Here is a 20907-nt window from a genome sequence, read left to right as displayed (position 1 = left end):
AAGGAGGAGGAGGAGGAGGAGTAGAGGAAGAGGAGAGGGACAGACATGCAGCCTGCTGGGAAGGGAGAGAGAGAAGTAAACATTTTCACCTGATTTTATTGTGTTACAGTTATTTAGTGACTCTTTGTGGTTGTTTTGTGTCTTTTCTGGTGATTCTAGTGTCTCATTTTGTATCTTCTGTCTGTCTTTGTGGCTGTTTGGTGTTTGTCTCTCGTGTAAAAAAGTTTTTATTGTTATATATAAAAGTAAAATGCTTATATCCTTCTTATTCTTCTTATAAAAATAACAACACCTAACTAATATATCCTACAGTAATGCTCATAATAATGTCTGATACTGTGAAAACCTTAATACTGTTTAGGTCTTTTAACTATAGTTATTTATCTTGATTAACCCCTCACTGTGATGAACCTGTGCTGGGTTTCCTAAATTTGTCTTGGCAGGATTTATCACCAGAGGGCAGTAGCACGTCACTGAGCGCCCCTCATACATCCACCCCACATAAATCACACACAAAGACGTGTCACCATTTAAAGCGGAGATGAAGAAAAGCAGTGATCTCATTAAATTACAGCCTCTGTATAAGTCTTAATAGCAACATTTGGAGAATTTATTGCACCATAAAAGAGATTTCTGCCATTTCCAACACTAACTAACAGTGACAGTGAAAAAGGCTCATCTTTAAAAAAAAAAAAAAAAAGTGAGTGTCCACCAGCAAAACACCCAATAAACTTCCCTCCTCTGTAAGTTTAGGGAGACTCTTCCTGGACCCAGACGCTGCCTCCACCCTATCATCTCGCTCTTGTCCTTCCAATTAATTCTTACCCATGACCAGTCTCATCTCCTGCGACATGGCAGGACAGGGCCTGGCCGTGATGGATGTGACATTAACGGGAAATGAAGCCGGGGAGATGCGACGCCCCAGTCCAATAGTGGCATTTGTCACTGCCCTGGTCATGCAGATTGGGCCGGCCTTACCCACTGACTAAGATTAATGATGACGGTGGCCCTGTCTTTGTCTCCATGTGTGGCTTCCTCAAGCACAGCTCAGTCTCAAAACATGACCTGCCTCATATTAACCCCCACACACACAAATCGGAGACTCAACACGCACCCTGATGTGTAAATATTGGCTCCTATCACGTCATTTACATATCAAATGTTAGGTGAAATGAGAACTATCAGATTTCAATATGGCTGAACACTGATCCACTTAACAGGGCTGAAATTTAAAAGCAAATGTTTGAATGAAGGTGCTCCTTCTTGGAGGACCAGATCCTGGTTTGTAATAAAGAAACAGAATAACCTTAAGCACCATGCACCGCTGCACAGAAAATGGCTTTTCCCTGACAGATGAGGTAGCCGGGGCAGGCTCAGATGGATGGGGGGATTGGGCCAGTTGTATAAGACTTCAGGGATGCAGCACATTCCCCTGGTCATCCATCATTCGCTGACACATCCACTTATATCTGCACCACACATACATACAGTTGTAATCCTGTGTTTGATCAGCAGTCAGCCGATTCCGGCAGAAACCTGCGTTATAACCTGCTCCTGCTTCTCTCTGCTTCTAGTGTGTGCAGGGATTTAATTTGTATTTAATGAAATTAGCCTGAAATAATGCAGGATGTGGGTGCTAAGGGGCCACATGGCCAGTAGGGGGCTCTCCAAGGAGCAAAATGAGATTATCGAATGCTGCTGGGTTCATTAAGAAATAGTATTGATGTAAGTGTGCATGTTAATGCACAGCGCTTCTCTTTGTGGTTGTCCTGTGTGATTTTGAGGTTATTCGTCTCTTTTTTTGTATCTTTTTGGTGGTTGTGTGTCCGTTGTTGGTTGTTTTGTAATCGTGTTTGAGGATATTTTGGGTTCCTTTGGTAGTTTTGTGTCTCTTTGTGGTTGTTTCATGTCTCTTTCAGGCTCTTGAGAGTCTGGCGTTGTGTTTCTTGTGTCTCTTTGAGAGTTGTATGTCTTGCTGTCAGGTTATGTTGTGTCTCTTTGGCTGGTTGTGTGTCTCTCTATGGTCGTTTGATGATGTTGAGGTTGTTTTGTGTCTCTTTGAGGTTGTGTTCTTTTTCTTTGTGGTAGTTCTGTCTCTCCGTGTGGTAGTTTTTGTGTCTTTGTGGTTGTATTTTTGTTTTGTTTTGTTTGTTGAACTTTTCTGTAGAGGGGAAGAGATCCTGTGATAAGATCAGAAACCTGCCTCCAACCTGGAGCTAATAGGTCTGGATCCAGCTGTGCACAGAGATCAGTCACTTTGTGTGTGTGTGTGTGTTCGTGTAACACAAAAAATCAAACAAATACTTCATAATAAGAACAAACCTGAAACCGGGTTTAAATGATACTAGCGGTTCATTATCATCATCATTATTAGAATAGGCAAACATGATGATTTACTTCACAACTAATTTCCTGTTAAGCTGAGAAATTGTGGCTGAATAAATAAAGGGTGCATACACCCAAAAAATTACAAAGGAATGCGGTTGAATTTATAAAACATGAAATGTGCCCTTTGTGTGCAGCTAATGTCAAATGTTGAGATGCAGTTTGTTTGGAGTTTAGAAAAGGACTCTCTGCTGCTGCTGCTGCTGCAGAGATGGAGGGCTCATTATCATTCATGCATATTTGTAAACCCCTCATGCATGTGTGCAGCACATCCCAGATGCTGTGGAGTCATCTGCCCTGCACGCGTCCCTGCTGTGAGGAGAACCACGTCTCCACTCTGCTGCCACACACACACACAAAAGTCAGCTTGTCCTATTGTTTGATTATTATTTGATGGCCTCTTTTTGGCTTTATTGGTTTAAATATGAGCAGAATATTTCCACCTGCTTGCTCCTTGCTGTCATGTGCTGTGTGTGCGGTTTGTTAGTACTCCTGACCCTTTTGTGGTAGGTGGATCAATCTCTTGCTCCCAGGCCAACGTTGCCCCCCCGTGCAGTTGACTTGGCATGGCCATGTGGAGAGCAGGACCCAGGAGGAGGAGGAGGAGGAGGATGACACCATCTCCAGTCGAGTTTGGTAGAAGGTAAACAGTGAAGCCTGCCAAGAGGGCCCAAGGGAGCGGGCCTAATGTGGCCGAGGTGCTGGAGCAGAGAGCTCCCTCTCCCTCCCTAGGGGATATGAATGTTGATTAAACATGTGCTCAGCCTTGGATATTGAGTAATTGGACGTGGAGCAAATGTCAAGCGTTTGTTAATTTCAGTGTTGCACGGGGGTTTATATAGTCTGTGATCAGTGGAGGGAGCGAGGGCCGAGGGCTGATGAGGCATGACCAGGAAGTTGAGGGTCGAGGGGGTTAACAAACACACCCTTGCTTTTAAAAGGCAAACTTCTGTGTCCTTGGTCATTAAAAATGCAATAACGGTGTAACAATATTCCATGAAGGAGCGGCTTTGTTATTTTAAGAGGAATGTTAAACAGTCTGAGTGAATCAGTATCAATATAAAGCCTGCTCATTTAGACGCGCGTGACAGTGACTGACCTATTTAAAGTATAATTTTAACAGAAGCTGCTACTTCAGTTCAGCAGCTGCTGAACAAGACAAGCAGAAACTCACAATACAACACCAGGGAAACGTTTCCAGGGACTTTAAAAGGTGACGGACCAGGCAGGGGCAGGCTAATAACAGGTACTAAGGCTAATGAATAATGCACTTGGAGGCTTTTATCTCATCATTTCATAGAAAACCCAAATTTCGTCTTACGACATTTCACAGAGAATATTCTCTGGAATCTACAAATACCAGAACAATGATGGTTGGACCTTCTTTGACTCAGAAAATGTCAGTTCATTAAAGTCTGGTCACAGTCTGGTCATATTAACCCTTTTATATGGCAGGAGTCCTGTCTTCAGAAAGGTCAGGCTGTGTTGTTTTTTGTGGATATTTGAACCATCCGGAGGTCGTGAAAGTGTGTCAGGTTCCCATGGTCCCTGGATACCTTGGAGTATCTGCATTGGGCTTCTAATGTAGTAGTTGTGTTAAATTTGTTGCATTTATTTTTGATAAATTGATGAAAACATATTCTCAGTTTGCAGGTGTTTTGACTGTTAGCGTGTATTTCTGGAGTTGTAGTGTAGTTAGGAGAAGAAGTGCAAGCTCAAGTGACAGAAGAAGAGCAGTGAGGGGTTTGTACTGGAACCACAGAGCCACACCCTGAATGACACAACTCAGGACGGGCCTACATCATGATGCGATACAATACAGAATGAACCTTGTGTCAGAAATGCACACTAAGCACATCAGGGAGTTCAGAAATCAATGGTAAGAATGTCTGTTCTGTCAAGCAAAAAGTGAAATCTGTGTTCGTTTGCATGATTTATGCCTGACACTTCAGAGCCCCATCTTCCTGCAGCAGGGCTCAGACAAACACTTTTAGCACTGGCCCTCCCTCTGGCAGCGTCAGCATCTCGCTCTGCCTCCTGATGCACACAGCAGGAAGAGAAAAGCTCTGCTCCACTACTTCCACTTCCAGAACTGCACGCACCTCACGTTTCCATCGTCTGCATTGTCTCTAAATGTGAACCCACGGACTTGCTTTATTTCTCCCAGTCCAATCTAATGAGCATCATCTCTGTCTAGGGATGCTGGCTGAGGCTCTCGAGACTCTTTTGTGTGGCTGGACAGGTGTCTAACTGAATGATGAATGACCCTGTTTCTCCCCACATAATTGGCTCCTCGCTGTTTGGCCTTAGACTGGCTACATGTCTGCTGGGCAGCCACCTCCATCTGTCAATCACCAACCTGCTGCTGCCTGGCTGGACCTCTGATAGCTATGCTAATGCGCAGTCCTCCCGCCCCCATTGGCTGAACGTGTGCTGGTCCAAGCTAATCCATTAAAGCTGTGACAGTAATAATCTATCCCCAAACACAGGGTTCCCAGTGTGCTAAACGTTATTTGACCGTTCCTGTCACGTCGGCACTGCCAGGCGCACCGGTGAGGTGATGGATGAGCCTGGCCTCGGCCCGCTCATTCATCACCTGCTGACTCGTGTTTGTGTGCTGTATCAATAATTTAAGGATTTCTGTGATTTCTGATTAGTTTCAATTAAGTCACACCCCCCCCCCCTCCCTTCCATCATGTTACTGTTGAAGCTGTGAAGTCCCTTCTACCTTTCATTCACAGCAATATCAGACTTTATGTGTTATTTTTGATAGGAACAGATGTTTCTGTGATGAATATCCATGGCTGGGATCAAATGTTCTGACACGTAATAATGCTAAGTGGACTGGTTGACGTGTTTATTTTTGGGGGAATAATTGCACTGACTCGCTGTGATAGATGTAATCAGCATCAAACGGTCTCACCTGACAAGACCAAATATACAGCCTGTGCACTCTGCCGCGGCCCCATTAACTCCACTGGTTTATTTTGCTTTCTCTCTCAGCAGCTGTGAGTGGACACACACACACTGTTCCCCCACATAGACTCCATTACTTCATACACAACTTAAAGACCCCTGTGAACCTCCTGAGACTTTGGTGTGCTTACAGTGTAATATTATTTTACCTCATAATACAACTTCAACTCCAAAGGCGACATTTCCAAAATGCTGTCAACAGCACAGTCTGTGCATGGCTGCTTTCCTCACAATAGATTTAACTCTAATGCAAAGTGTGAATGAGACAAAAAGGGTGGAGCTCTGCAGATTGTGGTCTTTTCATAAGTTATTTGTGGGCTGTAGATGCATGCATGTTAAAGGTAGGGTAGGAGATTTCCTTCTGATGCACTTTTTGTTAAATTAGTGTAACTTCTCTTTACAATCCGATAGCAACCAATTAGTTCGGCAGTTTCACATTAAAACGAAGAATATGAATCATCTGTGGAAGCTATAAAACGCTAAAAACATCAGCCAATCCTCCGGGTGGACCCTGCACGGAGTATTGGCTGGTTGTCACTCTCTTCCTGCTCTGTGCGCACCAGAGAGGTACGTGCATGATGGCCGAAGTCACAGACTGGTTGGGAGGCGTGGCTTCGGGGTGAGCTCCGAGAGAAAGGGGCGTGTGTTTACTTTCCAAATCTGGCTGACTCTCACTGAGTTTTCAAAATCTCCTACCCTACCTTTAAAGAGATATAATGTTTTTTCCCCCTCAACCATGGAATTAATGTTTAATTGTATACCTTGCAAAGCAATGCTGGTTTTATGCCTCTATCTAGCATGGCCCATAAAATATGAATAGTCCAGAAAAACAGTAAAAATATTCAACTCCAATACTTAAGAGCAAACCTTTTATTTGTGATGCACAATGTTAGCGGTCTAAAAAAATCGACTAATAAGATGGGAATATTGGCAAATACATCAACACTGATTGATGCTCACTGTGTCCCCAGCAGATGCATCAAAGTGGTAATTTCTAGGTTAGATGAAAAAATCGGCAATCGGCATGCATTCCTAATTTCTATTCTAGTATAGAAGTATCACCATGGAGATCATGATTGTGAAAAAAAAAACACAAAGCAAAAATTGTTTTCGGTTTTCAAAATAAAAGCCGTACAAAGATTAAATATCTGAACTGATCAATCTTGAAGACGTGTAAATGTGAAAAGGGTCAGCTTACAGACAGAGTGTGCCGTCTCTACAGATTCCCGGTTTGCTATGGCGAGGCAGCACGACTGTCCTGCATTTCTGTGGCCGGCCTGTGAGATTGATGAGAAGCGAGTGGTCAGGGTGCACTTCCTCTTTGAAATGACCCTGTCAGGTCTCATCTCAGGCAAAAGGGCACGTCCATTCGCCACCCGTGAGAGATGGGTGGGGGGAGGTTTATTTGATCCAGAGGAGCACTCATGGAGTGGATTTTGACTCTGCAGACTGAAGCCTGAGCAACTTTTTTTTGGACTGGATGCTTCTACACATCAAAATCATCCACTGCTGCTGCAGAGCCATCTGGAGACTAATCTAATACGGGCTGAGGATTTGGTAACACTTCGCTTCAGATGCTATCACGCTGACCTGCTGCAGCAGTCGTCAGCACTGCCAGTACCAGCGACAGAGCGGTGAGCACTACTGTAATGTGAGGATGGAGGAAAAGTGGCTGTGAGTTTATAAACACAGCCTGACTCACAGGCTTGTCCCCTGCCTCAACTCTGGCTCCTTCCCCCTCCAGAGAGGCCCCTGCACATGTTACCTCCATCACACCCCCCCCTCCGACAATCCGTCAGACCTGCACAGGCCCTCGCTTTCCTCTCCCTCACAGGCATTTGACCTGAAGGAGGATCATGCCGATGGGGTCTGAGAAAGGGTCAAGTGTCTGTGTGATGTATTTGCACTAACCAATGACACCTAAAAAGGATGTTGGAAAACCCTGGATGTGATCAGATCCTGGGAAGAACTCCAGCACCTTTCAACACAGCTGCCGAAGCACAGGGAAACCTCCACCTTGAACCCCTGAAGTATGCATGGGCCTGTTCATCATGCAGCAGGCGACACCGCGCGTAAACATGCCTCACATTTCAGCCCCTCGGCCTCCCTGTGATTGGCCTGACGGTCTGACTGTTTGTGACAGATACAGCCAAACACAGCGGGCTGCTAATCAAAGTCGTATGTGCGCTCTGAGAGTCGACCTTCAACCCTGACCTTTAATTTCTCATTAATTTATGCTGACATACAAAATCTCATTTGTCCAGGCACAGCATTCCACATGTGGGAGTAATTAAGTGACATGTTAGAAGCTAATTTCCACCTCAACGTGAGCTACAGTATGTTAAGTATATTTTCAAATTCACCTGGAGAATGTTCATTTTAATTAGTCCTTGTTATTTAATACAGATAAATTAACTGTTTATCCTCTAACCTGAATGAGGCTAGACTACAGATTAGAAATGTCACCATGTCCAGATCTCTGTACCGCACACAAACACTTAAACCTCCTTATATATGTCTATTTATGTACACATGTGTGTTGCTTTGTGTATAAATATATATTTACTGTGTTTATTATCACTTTTTCTTGTATATACTGCTATAATAACCTAATTTGCATACAGGGTTTAATAGCGTTAATCTTAATCCTAATTTTAATCTGACTTCCTGCATCTAGTGGTGGAACCTGTCATCATCATAACCATTTTCGGGCTTTATGTGATGACTTGCTGCTTGTTTTGTACCAAAATGTTTGCAGAATTGCTGATAACACCTTGGATTTTGAAACTATAGAAGTCCTGGGTGTTGATACTGGTCTGGTTTTCACTCTGCTTATGTCACATGCTTTGTTTCTCTGGTTGGTTGTATGTCTGTCCAATTGCATCTAGAGGCAGTTTATTCCACATCACTGGCCTCCAACTCAAATCCACAGAGACCAGACGGATTCTTTCTATAGAACAGAAGAAGAACTAGGACATCTGTCCAGGCTGGTGCATGTGTGAAAGAGGCTCCATGTCTGTTTTATTTATTTAGGCTGAAAGGGCAGCTATGAGTTTGGGTGGGTGTCTTTAGTCCAGTCAAACCCCCCTTTCCATTTTATTTTATCTGTGTCCCATTTCAGGTGCTGCATCTTTTGAAGGACATCATCTCCGGAGACGTAACCTTCATAGATCTGCAGAGGCAGCAGCGACTTCCTGTTTACCATGATGCTGTCGCCTAGCAACCTGTGGATGCAAACATTTACATTGGTGAAGTCCACTGTAGTCTACTGTAAAAACAACACAGGATCCACCGGATGCATCCTTTCTCACCAAGGGAAAAGAAGGACATAATGTCAGCTTCAAAATGGGACATGGTGACAAAATCCACTGCATCCACTGAAGGAATCAGACACAACAAATATAGTTCAATCATGAGAGACTAAGCAAACTGAATGAGAAAGATTTATTAATACAATAATTGTGAATGCACATTGGAGTCCTAGACCCTGTTGTGAGGACCACGTCCGAAACCCCCAGGTCTAGACCCCAAGCCCATTTTTAAGGCATCAGCTTGAAAATGGTATGCCCAAAATTAAATGATTCTCTTAAAGTAATGTGTCAGCTTTGACAACAGGTGTCAATAAGAATCCATAGATCATGAAGTTTGAAAAAACTCCACATCACTTTTAAAGCATTTGTTTTTATTATTATTAATGGTAGAACATTACTCCTATTAATCTCACATTCCTCTCTTTTCTTCTTCTTTCTCAACAGTATTTTTCCCAACATCAGGATTCATTCTCCACGCCTCTCCACATCTTTATCTTTGTTCTGTCTGTAAATAAATGTGCTGCTGCAGCCTCTTCAGTGAAGCTGACCTGGATCAATAAAAGTCAAATAAAGAAAGGATATAAGGCCTCTGAATGGAATTTAATAGACCTCTGTGGCTTGTTTACAGAGTGTCCCTGTAACCAATACAGTTTGTGGTGAATTTGTCCACATGAAGAGAAGGAAGGAAGAGTGTGTGTGTGTGTGTGTGTGTGTGTGTGTGTGTGTTGGGGGTGGGGGTGCAGTGGGGTCGGCGATGTGCTAACTATAGTGTGAGGGGCTGTCACACAGGCTGGACAAACAGTGGCAACAAAAATGTCAGGTGAAAAACCTGGGACGACATGTGTCACTTTGATTCCAGTGCAGAGGCCAGTGCTGTAAGTTCAGTGTCCAGCGTGCCTGTCCAAATCCTCCTCTGTCTCTCCCTAATCTGAAGAAAAAACACTTATATCCAGAGCCAGATGGACAGAGCTGCAGGGGGATAAGGGCCAGGCTGACAGAAAATACGGATTTCTTAGTAAAACTAAGGGAGTGGGACACTGATGGTGAGGGTTAGGCACTTTCACTGAGAAGACTCTGCTGTTGGGTGACAGTACACTGCCAATCAAAGCACCATTCAGGGGGGCTTAAACATTAAACATTAAATTACTTTTGCATTTCCGGCTTATTTCTATATATTTATTACCATCCAAACAGAATCGTAGAGAACTATCGTTGCACACAAAGCCAGGTAAGGTGGAGACAAATCCACCTTACCTGGCTTCAAACTAAACATTGTCCTGTGAGGAAGATTAGAGCAGGTTTCAGTTTTGATGATGGCCAAAGTGTCTGTTCAGCTTGTCCTCACCAGGAAAAAGTAACATAGGGATGATATTTCAGTGAAATGGAGCATGTGTGCGTTGTTCTACCATCGAGGACTTGTCACGTCAATTGTCACGAAAAACGCTGTTCATAGGGTAAAATATGTTTAATGTTACGGCTTTGTGTATTTTAAGAAAAACTTGTATCTTTATCTAACCATTTAACCGGTGTTGTCTAAAACATGACTGTGAGAATGAAGCTTAAAGCCGAATTTACACCGGACGAGAAGCTGCAGCGTAACTGCAGCGTAGCAACAGCCGCTGTGAAACGAGAGCAGAGGAGCGGGAAGTAGGGTTAGGGTTAGAGGTAGGAAGGTCACAGAGTTGTGGGTGTTAGTTGTGGATGTTTATCATATCCGACTCAATGAGACCATTATGGAAATGTCTCACTTGAGGCTCTACGTCTCACGCCGGCCGAGATGCTAACCCTAGCTCTGCATTAGGGTTACAACTCGGATTAGGGTTAGGGTTAGGTTCAAACTAGGGTTAGGGTTAATGTTACACTTAGGAAGATCGCAGAGTTGTGGTTCATGTTCATGTTTGATGCATTCGGCTCACTGAGACCATTACGGAAATGTCTCACTTGACGCTCTAAACCTCACGACAGCTGAGAACCTAACCCTAGCTCTGTGTTAGGGTTAGAGTTAGGGTTAAACCTAGGTTAGGGTTAGGGTTTCAGCTAGGGTTAGCATTAGGGTTAGGGGTTTCGGTTAGGGGAAGAAACAACTGTTTTAAAGGGATTGGTGAGAAGCTGCTAGGATTGATGCTGCGTTAGCAATGCAATAAAAACACTCTGCTTATGTTCTGCAGGTGTTTCGCGGCTGGTGTAAATCCGGGCTCACAGTGAGTAAAAACAAAGCAGCTGGCAGCGTCAGGTGGTCAGGAGTACGGTCACCCCTAAGTGAGGTCTGCCATGCTGCCAGCCCACACTGTCTCCAACGTGTGTCTTAACCATTCACAGTAAAAACTTTGGGCGAAGCTTCAGTGAAGTCACCTGTTTGTTTCTGAGGAACTGTTTTATGGCTTTGTGGGAGGCAAAGCAGTTTAAAACACTTAAGTAAGTGTACAGGCCTCTCCACTGTCTGACCTTTAACCTCTTGTGTGTGCTGATTGAAATATAACACATGGCTTATTGCCGCACCTGATTGTCTCAGCAGTTCGCCCACAGGAGTAAATGTCCGTCCACACCGATGACTGAGAGGACATGCGGTACATATGTCAAACAGAGGATTGGTCAGACATTCCCTCCTTTTCTTCTTACCTGCCAGCAAATGTGTGGTGAAGTGATCAGGGAGCTCAAATAACTCCAAACTTTCCACATTCAGAGCCATTAGTGTAGAAAAGAATTACAAAGGAGGGCATCAAAATGTCTGCTCAAATCAGAAAGAAAGAAAGAGAGAAAGAAAGAAAGAAAGAAAGAGTGGCTGATCTGTGATGCATGCAGCATGTATTAGGTAATGGGCAATGGGTGCGTCAGCAGTAAATATCTGGGACAGTGGCTTGTTGACAGGACGAAGACATGATTGAGAAGATAAGTGTTCTGGGAAGGGGCCGAGCCACCAGCTCTCCTCCCACTGAGGACACCGTCACTACAATCCACGTCTCGGCTGCCTGCACAGACAGACACACACAGTTCTCAGCACTCCTATAAAAACCGGTCACTGCGTAGTTTTATCTGGACGCCACCTCAGCTGTAATTCGGGTGATGATCGTCCCTGGTTTTTAAAATGTCTCGTCTCGTGACAGCAGTGTGTGTGGCCTCACACCCACAGGGATGACAAACATGTCTGGAAAATATAAACAGTAAATCTGTGACTCAGATTATAGATTAATAATCCAGATTAGTTTTTTAAACTGGATTATGACCTTCTGTAATTTACATTTTTTTTCATATATTGTGCTCATACTGCATACTGTATTCTGATTTGGATTTTAGTGACACTCGCATACTTTTATAATCTGTACTGCATTTAATGTAACTTGATACCTCTGGCACAAGAAGATCTTATCTTATACAGACCTGATAAAACTCCTATAGACACACATTAATGAGTGAGTCTATGTTTTATGAATGTACACCTTCATGTATTGACTCTATTTTTTTAACATTCATGTTATTACTCGTTATAGTTCATATGATGATATTTTATATTTATTACATAACCAATGCATAGGCTACATGTTGGCTTTACATGTTATTATATGCATGATTACATCTTCATATGATCATTTAAGTGAAGTTTAACATTGTGTGTATTTGTATGTGATAAAATCTTCACTGTGCTTATAGCCCTAAAAATATGTTATGTTGTTTGATTATTAAAAGCTGCCTAATGCTTTAATCTTGGTCTTCTTTCCATGCAGGCTGTGTGGCTCTGCTGTTGTTCTGAGGGCTTCTCAGCAGAAAGCAGTTTTTGCATCATGTGATGCCGCTTTCTGCTGCAGCTCTGACCCATATTTCATACGGATACGCGCTTGTTTCCAGCAGCCTTCAAAACGCATTTATCTTCAGCACAGTCGGCAGGGCTGAATGAATTAGGCCCGTTAGAGCGGTGCTCATATGTGCTGCAAGAGAGGAGAGCCCAGAAAATCATCCCACTCTGTATTTGTCTTTTTTTTTTTTTTTTTAATCTGAGCGCAGCGGTGTAATCTACAATCTGAGTTCTACAGTGAAAAAAGACGAAGGCTGTGTTTTAAAAAGCAAAGTGCTGCGTTTAACAGGAACAAGTTTAAAAAAAAAAATAAGGAAGAAATGTAATTCGTTTTAAAAGCACAGAAAATAGATGCGCAATGATGGCGCACACCTGGAGCAGCCAAGCGCGCACTGTGGCCGGCCTCTGGGCCATATGTATATGTAGCCATATATATTGTTTTTTTACACTTTGTTTAATTGCTTATTATGACTCATTTCCGGAATATCGCCATCTAAAAACATTATACATAAATATGCATATCCATAAATATGACGGTAATCTTTAAACATGATGTCTGCCCTATTAAGACTCTTTGCTCCAAGTGACAATTAAAAACGTGAGAATAAATGATTTAATCCATAAATACAAGAAAGGCTTTACCAATAATAATAATAATAATAATAATAATAATAATAATAATAATAATAATAATAATAATAATAATAATAATGTACTGATTGAACGTGTGATGCTTTCGGTCGATAATAATGAATATTTTTCGATCATTATAATGAGGCACATTTTGACTTTCTCTCCATTTTCCTGGCTGCTGTTCTTTTGTCGATGCAGACCGCAGAGGGTCGTTACAGGCTGACAGTGATAAATGAGCCCCTCAGAGCTCCGTGTGTTTATTTATTTATTTGTTAGGCCTATTTCTGCCTTCATTTTATTTCTATGCAGATAAGAAGCCCAGAAAACTGTTTTTTTTTTTTAGAGAAAAATGAATAAAATGCAGTTTTTTTTATTTCTTTTTTTTTTGGCCTCTTCACGTGTGTGTGTGCGTCAGACCATCTCACCTCCACAGAACAACATTTAGGCCTTTGTGTTGTAATAGCTGCCGGTCCGCTCTGAATTTCTTGGATTTCGCGGCCGGCCCGGTCATCCATCATCGCTGTCACCATCAATCGAATAACACGAGACAACTGCAATCCCGTCTCATATCGAACCAGAGCCTGGCTACGTGACCTGCTCCACCAACTAATGTTGTTGCTGGAACCATTTTCCCCCCCTCTCCTCTCCTCCTCAAACACTGACCTTTTCCATCCATTCCCAACTAAGGGGGCGAAGGCCGCTGCGCGCTCTCCACATTAAAACACTCCGCTCCATTAAAGTCTTTATTTCGGTTTTAGTGCAGACTTGTTTGTGTTTGTGTGTTTTTTAGGTGCTATAAAACTCAAGTCACGTTCCCTCAGCCTATTTCTTTTTCCAGAAGAAAAACACAAGTAAAAAGAGGATGTGCACAGAACCAAACATTCTTACAAAATCCTTCTTTTAGTTTCTTTCTTAAAAAGACATGTCAGTGGTAAAAGCTAACGTCTAGTGATCACAAGCGCAAACATAGACAGAAAAAAACAAATAAAGAGCACAGATCTGTACAGCACACAACATTAAAACCTCATCGAGTCCTTATATTTAAAAAAAAACGAAAAATGAAAAGAGAAAAACATGATCCACAGTGTTTTAGTTCTTTTTTTTAAGGGAGAGAGTGTGGAATATTTCTTTGTACAATTTCATTTGGAGGGGATGGAGGTGTGTGTTTCCGGGTAAAGCTTCACTTAGAAAAAAAAGAAGAAGAAGAAGAAGAAAAGAGTTCGTCGCCTCCCTTCTTGGTCTTGCCTTTGTATAAAAATAAATAAATAATTTAAAAGGAAATGGAGGAGAGATCACACTCTGCTTCTTTCTGTGAAGTCCTTCCTCTTCCTGTTTCCTGTGCAGCAGCTTTTTTACGCCGAGTCTTTGTTCACTTTTTGTTTTTTGTTTGTTTGTTTTTTTAAATAATAATAATAATAAAGAAAAAAAGAAAGTTCGTGGGCGGCCTCTGGGTTGAGGTTGGGCGTTTCCATGGAGATCCTCTCTAACAGTGGCGCGCGCGCTTGGCTCGGACTAGGAGTAGAAGGAGGAAGAGGAGGTGGAGGTGGAGGTGATGGTGCGAGGATGGGTCAGGTGTACGGTCAGGTGTGTGTCTGTGACTTTGGCGGCTCTGCGCAGCTGCACAGCCAGGTGGAAGATGATCCCTGAGCCAACCATGGAGGCCTGTGGACGCAGAGGACAGCACGGTTAGACGCACAAGATCCAAAAAATGTCACGCATGCAACCAGAAACTGAGGAACGCGTTAACACATGTATCATTTGACATCACTTGTTTTTGTTTTTGAGCATCATTTTTTCTGTTTTTTTTCCTGTATTTGAATATTTCCATGAAATTAAATTAATTTTATTTTGTTTTTAAATGACAACATGAATCTCTGTTCATCTCTGTTGATATCACATTTGTTGTGTGTCATAAGCAATTCTGCAATTATTTGACTTTCTGGTGGTCCTTGAATGCATCATGTGTGGATCATGGTTCTGCTGCAAAGTCTAATTAGAACCACTTTACTCTGCATGTCTCAGTTTTTTTAATCATCAATAATTATTGAATAGCTCTACCATGATTCTTTAAAAAACAAAAAATTCTGCTCTCCTCAATGCAACATGGACATAGTGACTGACTCACTTGTGACCAGCAGTCACATGAAAAAAAACATCAGTGAGTTTCTGGCTGATCTGCAGCTTTGTAGAAGGATAAACATGCAAATAGTTCAATATCTATGCAGAGCTCTAATTCATTTATCTCAGATCTGTATCACCTGTTGGCACAACAAAAACTGTTAAAAGTTCAAATACCATGTTTAATTTTTTATTATGATTTATGTCTTTCTAACTATGTGATGCTGCACAGGAGACATGTTTGTGTACTTTCTCCTTCTCGCCATGATTGGGCTGTTTCCATCGAGGAGCAGGACTTTAAAAAAAAAAAAAAAAAAAGAGCCCAGAGTGACTAAAAATGTGTCAGGAGTGAAAAACATCCCTCTCAGGCTTCGCTGGATTCATAGATTATTTTTGAAACTCTTTTAAATTGAGGTGAAGTGACTGTGTGATTTATACATTTATAAACAAGCACGTGAAGATGAGATGTGCAGTGTGTTATAAAGCATATGGTGGAGCCAGCTGCACGGTGCAGCCGAGAGAGGAGGGTGAAATAGTGCAGATTCAGTCATGTATTCTGTAATGGCTAAATGTTATGGCTCGGGCTTTATCGTGCATGGAAAACCCTCACATTACTCCGAACACGGCTCTCCTCTCTCCTGAAGTCCTGCAGGAGATTTACTGCCACGTTCAGCAGCATACGCTGTCGCCACACATCAAATTAGGGGAGGCAAAAACACCCAGCTTTACTGAGTAATTACTGTAACTAGTCAATGATCGTTCAATGAGAAATAATTAGATTAAATACTCTACAAAAATATATAGGCAGCTTTTATTCGGGTTGAGAGCCTGATGTCTCTATGCGGATGGATTTTTTATGTATTTTTTTTTTTTTTAGATGAAGCATCGCTATCTGCTCCGTGAACTTCATTAGCAAAGCTGGGGGAATTATCAGACAGGGGGAAGAGAGGGGGCTGCTGTGCTAGTCAAAATTGGCCCTGGTGAAAAAAAAAATGAAGCAAATGCAGCTCCTATTTACATATAAAGAGCTCTATTAATCAAGGTAAGTGTCATTACAGCGTGGCTCATTGAGCAGTGGAGAGTGGGTGTTAAATAAAATTCTCTGTGCTCGGGTGCCTCCGGCAGGCGATACGTCTTGATTTGAGAACTGTCAGCAGTGGTGGGGAAGCTGATAGAGGCTGGAGGAGGAGGAGGAGGAGGAGGAGGAGAGGGGAGTATTACCCTGATTCTTAATCAGATTGAAGGGAGGAGGGAAGAAAAAAAATGGAGGAACAGAGAGTGATGGAGAGAAAAAGAGGAAATATCTTGTGTGTGTTTTATTGTGAAAGGCTGCTATTCTATTTAATATTTTGCTGACAGCTAACAATGCAACTATATTCAAGAGCTGGTGACGAATTCATGAATCTGTAAATGGATTTAAAATAAACAATATGTTTACGTTGACTTTGTCCAAACTTCAAATCGATGATTGATTGTCAGATGATCGAGTCATTGAAAGCCACCTTCTGGTTATTTATAGACATTAAAACAACTTGGTCCGGTTTAGGTACGTTTGTAGTTGGGGTTTAAACTTCACCATCGCTCGCTGCTATTTTTAGCTGCCATGGTAACAAACACATTTAATGTGCACAACATGGAGGTCTAGAACTATCTATTGATCTTCAATTGATTCCGAGGGTGACATTAATACAATTACTGGACTTCAAAAAGAGGGTCCAAAACCTTCCAGATGTTTGGACAAAAAAAAAAAAAATCCTTTAAATGTGGGATTAAAAGTGGAATGGAATGTAAAGGTTGCACTTCTTACTTCACCCTGTTGTTCAGGCTCGCCTCAGTGGAGTGGGTTTACATGTAGTGCCACTGCCCGTCCATGCCCATATTCATACCCATACCGCCCATCGGCCCTAAAAAAACAACAACAAATGAACACTGTGAGAAAAATCACCAAAAAACTTCAACACAAAGCAGCCATTTTGTTGCTAAGTTAACAAAGTGGAAGCTAATAAAAACTCAACTGGCTCATCTTTATTTTAATGCAGCCAATAAAGCTGCTCTCATTAACATACTACAATAAGACGGGTGACTGAAAGCGAGGCCCATTAGGACGGCATGTTAACCAGCTGTCACTTCAGAACCCCGGCGTCATGCTTTTTGTCTGCATTTACATGCAAAATGAGAAAGAGATTGTTCAATTGACAGATTTCTCTCACACACTCAGAAAGAGATGAGTGATGCTAGCATGATATGATACATACAGCAAGAACAAAGTGTGCAGAACTCACACGGCAGACCCAAACTTCACAACAGATATGAGCACCTTGAGCTGATTCCTGTAATTTTCAGAGCATGAAAGGAATCTTTCAGCCTGTTCTCAGTTCAATAATGAACCTTGGAGGAGCAGAACTGAACAATATGGTGTCGTCTGCATCTTCTCTAAATTTTTAACGGTGCAGCTGTTACAGAACATGGTTAGCCTGACAGCTTTCATGCATCACCTCTTAAATTGAATCCCCTATTTCCCTTTTTAACATTAGTTTTGTTCTTTTTCTCTTCCTTTTTCATCAGGTTACAGTCTGATGTTTCTCAGAATATCTTTCGTTCATAGATTATCTCTTATTGTACTGCTTGTTTGATCCTTTGCGTAGCAGCATTTATATGCTTTGCACAAATAAACACTAAGTCTGACAAATCTCTGCAAACTTTAGAAAAGGCTGTGCTCTATAAAACCTCACAGATAATCGCCTTAGTAACAGTGGGCTGCATGAGAGCTTACTCACCTCCAGGTCGGAGACCCATGTGCTGCTGCCCATCAAGAACGAAGCCTCCCATTGGCTGGCCATCTGGACTGTAAGCTGTACCTTGACTCACTGTGAAGGAAGAGGAGGAAAACATCTTTAATATTTAGACGCTGTTTAGCTCCTGAATTATAAAACGATGGAAGTATTCAGCAGATTAAATGTTCATTGAGCTGCTTTTACCTGCTCTGTTGGACTGGTCGATCATAGGCTGGACTATTCTTCTCCTTGCATTAATAAACCTGGAAAACAAAAAGACAGGCAAAAAATGAATGCACATAAACAAATAAGATAAGAGAAACTTAGGGGGTAATAAGGTTAAAATTAGAATAGAAGGAAATGATAGAACACACACATATATATTGTTGTTGATACAGTGTGTGTTTAAAGCAGAACCCTGCTGTGTGTCTCCAGGGATCCGCCTCATAAGACGCCTATTGACATAATCTGGAACATTAGCAGGAAGTCAGTAAAGCTTAAAAAATGTATTGATTGGGTTTAGCCCTGTAGCCTCCGGCTGTGATGAGGCTAACTGATTTGCCAATGTTTTTCCATTGATACACCCTGCAGACAGCAGACAGCAGACAGCACACTGACGTAGCTTTGATACTCGTATAGGACGACTACGTGTGTGGGAGACCTGACACTTCAAGAGGAAACATGTCTGGTGGATCAAAGTAGACCTATTTTAAGATATTATTATTGTTGTTATATTGTTTGAATACTAATAATAATCAAATTAAAGGGAAGATTGATCCATTTGGCTAATAATAAATTAATTATTTAAAAGTGGACAAACTAAAAACAACTGAATGAAAACTCTTAATCCCACCAATCTGGAATTAAATATAGAAAAATATAGGATTTTTTTTTTTCTTCAATTTTCCAAAGTTCAGAAGCAACAAGGATCACATTTTGCTAAATTCTCTATGGCTATGGATTTATGTATGCACACCAGCTGTGTGAGAGCAGTCAGATGTTGTGTGACAGTGATTTTAGAGCAACTTACCAGTTGTTGACTTGAAGGATGGTGAGACCCGTGTCTTGTGCTAGCTGTTTTTTCTGTTCCTCTGAGGGGTACGGGTGCTGTGAGAGAAACAAAAATAAATAAATAAATAAATAAATAAAAATGCTTGCACAGATCACACAGATCCATTTTTGCAGGCTTGCTCAGAGGGCGTTTAATCGCTGCAATAATTCCTGAGCGCACAACAAAAGTCAGCTCTGACCACAGATTGGCCTCCTGAACACTTCAGGCTAAAAGCGCGTGGCATTGTGTGACAGTATTTGACATTATTTGACATTGCTTGACAAACGATCAGGTGGAATATAAAGAGGCACAATGGTGGCTTTTGTTTGGGGCCACGGTAAGGCCAGGCCCCCGTCGACCCCCTCAACCCCTCCTTGGCTCGCTCCTCCGACACCAACACCAACGACCCCCCCCTTTTACTCTGGACCCAGTTTCTTTCCACAGACAGTGTGCATGTGCCTCTCTCTATATGTGTATGTGTGTGTGTGCATGAGACAGTGGGAGGAGGGTGGCAGATGGCAGACAGAGGTGACCCGCGTGTAGTAAGAGCAGGGTCGCAGGCCAGTCTCCATTCTGCTGCTGTCAGGAAAGCAGTTGCCTCCTGTGGTCATCAGTGAAGGATGAGCTTCCAAACACTTCATTTGTAAGCTCCCTTTCAGGCTTAGTGCACACACACCCACACACGCACACACACACACACTATACTTATATATATATGTTTGTATTTATCCACACAGACATACTGAAGCTCAAACACAAAGGAAATACACAAATGAAAGCCACCACTTATTATAATGTGTTATAATACACATATTATAATACATCTAACAGAAGAATGCAACAGTAACCATGTGCAATACCCTTCACACACACACACATATAATATAATCCACACACATGTGTTTTTGGGACCCGTCGTCATCCCTCACAGCTCAGCAGCTGACAGTACTGTGACAGATTACTTTAGGACCTGCCCACAAATTAACCTCCAAAAAAAAAAAAGAGGGAGCATCTCTTGTCTGTGCAGTTTCCATTTCACACATGTGATTTAAGGAAGGGGGGGGGTCTCTTCATTTAATTGATGCGATCTGCAGTTTTAAATCCCCAATATCCATATCTGTATGTTCAGCAGCTCATTCGCTGCCTGTAGCTCATTCTCATGGTAAAACTAAATCAGGTTTTTTTACTATCTGCTCTAACATTGTGGTCTTTATACGACTCGTCTGAGTGATAAAAGTTGCTGTTGCTGTGGTCACACATGTGTGCTGTGCCTCCACTGGTCTCACTCTTGTCCTGTAAAAGGTGTCAGGGCAGGTATTGTTGCTCGTCAGGACCACTGAATCCACTGCTGTGTGAAAGAGCGAGTCAGCAGGAATGAAGAGGGGATCCTCAGGGCGGCATTAAAACACAATCTATGTGTGAAAGTGGTTATAAATTCTGATCTGGAAGGGACATCAGAGCTATCAAAGAGCAAGTTCGGCTGATTCAGGGGAACAAAATGTGTAGAGGAACAAACTTCTGTTGACTCTGGAATGGCACTTGTGGAGATTCCATGTTTCTTCGGCATCAACCCATGAATGTGGACAGATGCAGGGTTGCGCGGAAACCCAACAGTTACGACCGGGCTAATGGGCCGATAATGAATAATATAATGAATCGAAACCTTTCACAGCTGCTTTCTCTAAAGCCTCCTCAGAAGGGGATCTTTTAAGGGTCTTCAGAATGGATGACAAAAGGCAGGAGGGTACAGCTACTGGTGGACAGAAACACCCTCCCCTCCACCCACGGCCTTCCAACTGCGGGCCTCACACTGCAACCTCTGACAAAACATAATCCCGCTCCTTTCACACCCTCAACGACTGATGAATG

General features: G+C 42.3%; 1 protein-coding gene across 1 annotated transcript in view; it reads right to left on the bottom strand.

The window, feature by feature from the left end:
* Window positions 1–14669: 14669 nt before the first annotated feature.
* Window positions 14670–20907, bottom strand: part of meis2b (Meis homeobox 2b) — a 16838-nt gene continuing 10600 nt past the window's right edge. Inside the window, exons 9-13 of the mRNA XM_028397670.1 lie at window positions 19018–19094; window positions 18192–18250; window positions 17991–18080; window positions 17021–17117; window positions 14670–14757 (exon numbers count right to left, since the gene is read on the bottom strand). Coding sequence (XP_028253471.1) covers window positions 17059–17117; window positions 17991–18080; window positions 18192–18250; window positions 19018–19094 — 285 coding nt within the window. The 3' untranslated portion in view covers window positions 14670–14757; window positions 17021–17058. The remainder of the gene's footprint in view (window positions 14758–17020; window positions 17118–17990; window positions 18081–18191; window positions 18251–19017; window positions 19095–20907) is intronic.

The sequence above is a fragment of the Parambassis ranga genome, chromosome 24 (assembly GCF_900634625.1).
Source record: "Parambassis ranga chromosome 24, fParRan2.1, whole genome shotgun sequence".
Lineage (NCBI taxonomy): Eukaryota > Metazoa > Chordata > Actinopteri > Ambassidae > Parambassis > Parambassis ranga.
The sequence above is the reverse complement of the archived record's forward strand: the minus strand, read 5'-3'. Positions and strand labels throughout refer to the sequence as shown.